Source organism: Taudactylus pleione, unplaced genomic scaffold (genome assembly GCF_031769625.1).
Source record: "Taudactylus pleione unplaced genomic scaffold, aTauple2 ptg000277l, whole genome shotgun sequence".
NCBI classification, from domain to species: domain Eukaryota; kingdom Metazoa; phylum Chordata; class Amphibia; order Anura; family Myobatrachidae; genus Taudactylus; species Taudactylus pleione.
In genome coordinates this window covers 1,103,167-1,106,819 of record NW_028284679.1, presented here as the reverse complement: position 1 = coordinate 1,106,819, position 3,653 = coordinate 1,103,167, and the positions used below count along the sequence as shown (strand labels likewise).

Here is a 3,653-nt window from a genome sequence, read left to right as displayed (position 1 = left end):
GGGCCCTCATCCTCACGTGCTTCTCCTCCCCCTACTTATAGTATAATTTACTCCTAACACCCCACAATGGCACCTAACACCTGGTTGCTCATGTCCTGCTGCTTGTGTTTTGCAGCTGAGTTTATAACCTTGTCCTTGTCCTGCATTGTTTTGTATTACTATTAACTGTTTTTCTTGTGTGCTCATTTATGTACTGTGTAAGGCGCTGCGGAACCTTTGTGGCGCCATATAAATAAAGGATAATAATAATAATAGAGTTTATCTCTTTCAATTAATTTAAGTAGCCCATAGCATATTCAGTCTTATCCAATAGTATTTTATGCCAATTACTTTAGAAGGTTTTATCCATTGAAATGATCAGGAAGTCTCACAAGCCTTCATACAATCTCAACTGTTGAAACCATTGTAGTAATTTTTGGAACTTTCCTGGGTGACTTTAAAAAAAATCACCCTTTACTAGGACCCCCTACCTTACATGTCACAATGTGGAAATTGAAAATTTCTATTATTGAGAGATATATGGTGATTTTTTTTTGTTTTTTTTGGTTTGGAGAGTTGAGAAATTGGAGAATTTTCATTTCTATTTACCTTTAGTAAATCAGGTGACCTGGAAATCTTCTTAAGAAAACACCAAAAAATAGAAGTTTTGATCAAAATGGACTATAGATAGAACTGTTGATGAGTGACCAAGAAAACAATAAATAATTTATCTGAGCTTATTGAGAAGAGCAATGGAATAGTGTGATTGATTATAATGTAAAGGAGTTTAATTTAGGACAAGCTTGCTCACTAATTAGTGCCATCCCCTTTTAAATGAGTGACCTTTACCATGAACATATAATGGCTTCTGGTGTCAACTGTTGAAGCTTCTATGCACAATGCTGAAGGACTCTAGCATCAAGCACTACGGCCTTTCACTACAGAGCCATTTTCTTCTGAAATGTAGGATTGCAATGTATCCCTGTAGCATCTCCTAAATACTCCAGCTTTCAGCATACTGTAGCCTCTACTGAAGGCCTCCAACAAAGGTGATGGTTTGGTCTTCAGGATAGGGATAACAACATTGTAGCTGTCACCTGGCCAGCATGGCTGAGTTATCTCACATATGAGATTTCTGTTATGGTGCATACACACGGCACACGGTACGATTAAAATGGACGATATGAATGATAATGATATCGATCATATCGTTATCATTCATATTGTGCATTTTTCCATGGCCAATGACCTGTGATGCGCAGGCACATATGGACGATAACGATATCATCCATCGACCGTGCATGCAGGCCAACCTGGTCAATATTGACCAGGTTACTATAGGGACCCGCGATGGTTGATCGCGGGTCGTTGGCCATCGTTGGTGGGTACATGGTGTACTGGATGTTCGATATCAAACATCCAGCACACCCGGGAGAACGTACAATGATATTGTTATTGTTGTCGATCGTCCCATGTGTATGCACCATAAACACACAGTACAACTTTCAAGCTTATGCAATTTTTATAGACATTGAGATTTTACTTCATATGATACAATGAGAATATGTTTTTTTTTTTCAACTGTGCTTCTATTTGCAGTACAACACGTCTCTACATAACTAGAAGTAGCATAATATGGAAAGTGGAAATTACAGCAAGGTGACAGAATTCATTCTTCTCGGGCTTTCAACAGACCCCGTCCTACAAATTCCACTATTTCAATTCTTCTTGATCGTTTACATGATTACTGTGATGGGGAACTTCCTGCTGATAGTCGCTGTGAGAGCCGATAGTCGCCTACACAAGCCTATGTACTTATTTCTGGTCAATCTGTCTTTTGTGGACATCTGCTACACTTCAATAACTGTTCCCAAGATGCTGGTGAATATCCTGACAGTAAATAAAAGTATTTCATTTGCCGGCTGCTTAATTCAGGTGTATTCTTTTCTTATCCTGGTGGAAACAGAGTGCGTCCTCCTGGCTTTCATGGCCTACGATCGATATGTCGCTATCTGCAACCCTCTACGTTATAATGCAATTATGAAAACAGTGGTTTGTGTTAAGATGATCAGCGCGTCGTGGCTGACTGGCGGTGTCATATCATCTGTGGAAATATATGTTCTATGTCATTTAACATATTGCGGACCTAACATAATTAATCACTTTTTTTGTGAAGCGACATATTTGCTGCAGCTTTCCTGCAGTGACTTTTCTTTATCAAATGTCGTGAAATATGTGGGTAGTTCCTTAGTGCTCCTTGTACCTCTTTCTGTTATCCTGTATTCCTATATACACATCATCAGAGCTGTATTACGGATCAAATCCAGAAGATACAAAGCCTTTTCCACATGTGTTTCCCATCTAATCATAGTGATTCTCTTCTATGGGTCAGCTGTGTTCATATATATGAGGCCTGAACACCCAAAAAACTTAGCAGACAAAATATTATCTGTGTTTTATACAATCATCACCCCAATGTTGAACCCTATAATTTACAGCCTGAGAAATAAAGATGTTCATGGGGCTCTTAAAAACATAGTGAAATCTCTGGTCGTTGCAAAGATACCCAATGTACCAAAGGAGAATAAAAGGAATGTAAACACACTCAGATAACTTTATAGTAATATTTTATTATGAAAGTACTCCCTAAATCTAGATTTTCATAGATGTCCAGTACACACCTCAACCTCCACACCCCCATTTTGTGGTTTTGGTCTTGGTTCTTTTAAATCATCGTTGTGCTTTGGCAAAACAACACTCAAGTGTTTTCATTCAGTTTTGGTTTTAGATTTCTTCACAAAAAAATGATAAAAACAGTTAAAGTCATGTAGCTTGGACCTGTTTTTGTTCCTGTAGTATTACTAAAAACAATAACATTCACTTTCAGTAATCTTCAGTCACTTTTGATCACCACAGCACCTGAAAGCACAATGGGATGGACTTAAATATAATCCAAAATACGTGAGATCCGTTTTTTAAATCCGACTTCAGACCTTGGTGAGAAGACCCAGGTCAGGATTAGGTTCTACTTAGGAACCCCACAGTTTGGGTGTGTTCAGTTTTTAGCAAAATCAAATAGCTCATCTCTACTTAAAACCCTTGTTGACCACTAAATTTTAGTGCCTTCTTTCATAATGTTATGTGAACTGATAAAAAAAAATATATAAACAAAAATCTAAAAACATAAATTTTTTATATGCACAAAATATATTTTTTTCAACTGCACATGAACATTAAAATTAGGGGTGAGCAGGTTCGGTTCTACTCGGTTCCGTTCGGATTTAAAAAACGAATCTTATTGGTTATCAGCTATCACAAGTTTTGGATAGCCAATAAGATTCGGTTTTTAAATCCGAACGGAACCGAGTAGAACCGAACTCGCTCACCCCTAATTAAAATGGGTGCACATAATGTTTTTTCTTTTTATTTTACATATTAGGGTTTTCTCTGCACCTCTTTGACTGCCATCTACTTACACAGGGTGAGGAGAACAGGGGAGGTACAGCATACATGGAGTACAGTAAGGACATGATCACATAGATGCAACACAGTTAGATGTGTAGATCAGCAGAAATGTCTATCATGGAAGATATAACAGGTGCTCGATCACTGAAACAAAGATCATTGCGGACACTAATGATTAAATTACCATTTAAGGATAAACTTTTTAAGCC

At 37.7% G+C, this 3,653-nt stretch overlaps 1 protein-coding gene across 1 annotated transcript; it reads left to right on the top strand.

Annotated features, from left to right (window-relative positions):
* Window positions 1-1,599: 1,599 nt before the first annotated feature.
* On the top strand, window positions 1,600-2,592 carry LOC148513540 (olfactory receptor 1D2-like). Its single transcript, XM_088481728.1, has one exon. The coding sequence runs from the start codon at window positions 1,615-1,617 to the stop codon at window positions 2,590-2,592; it is 978 nt and encodes a 325-aa protein (XP_088337854.1). The 5' UTR covers window positions 1,600-1,614.
* The last annotated feature ends 1,061 nt before the right edge of the window (window positions 2,593-3,653 follow it).

Bases quoted from the DNA above. Each gene is read 5' to 3' on its own strand.
- LOC148513540 (XM_088481728.1), top strand. From the start codon at position 1,615: ATGGAAAGTGGAAATTACAGCAAGGTGACAGAATTCATTCTTCTCGGG.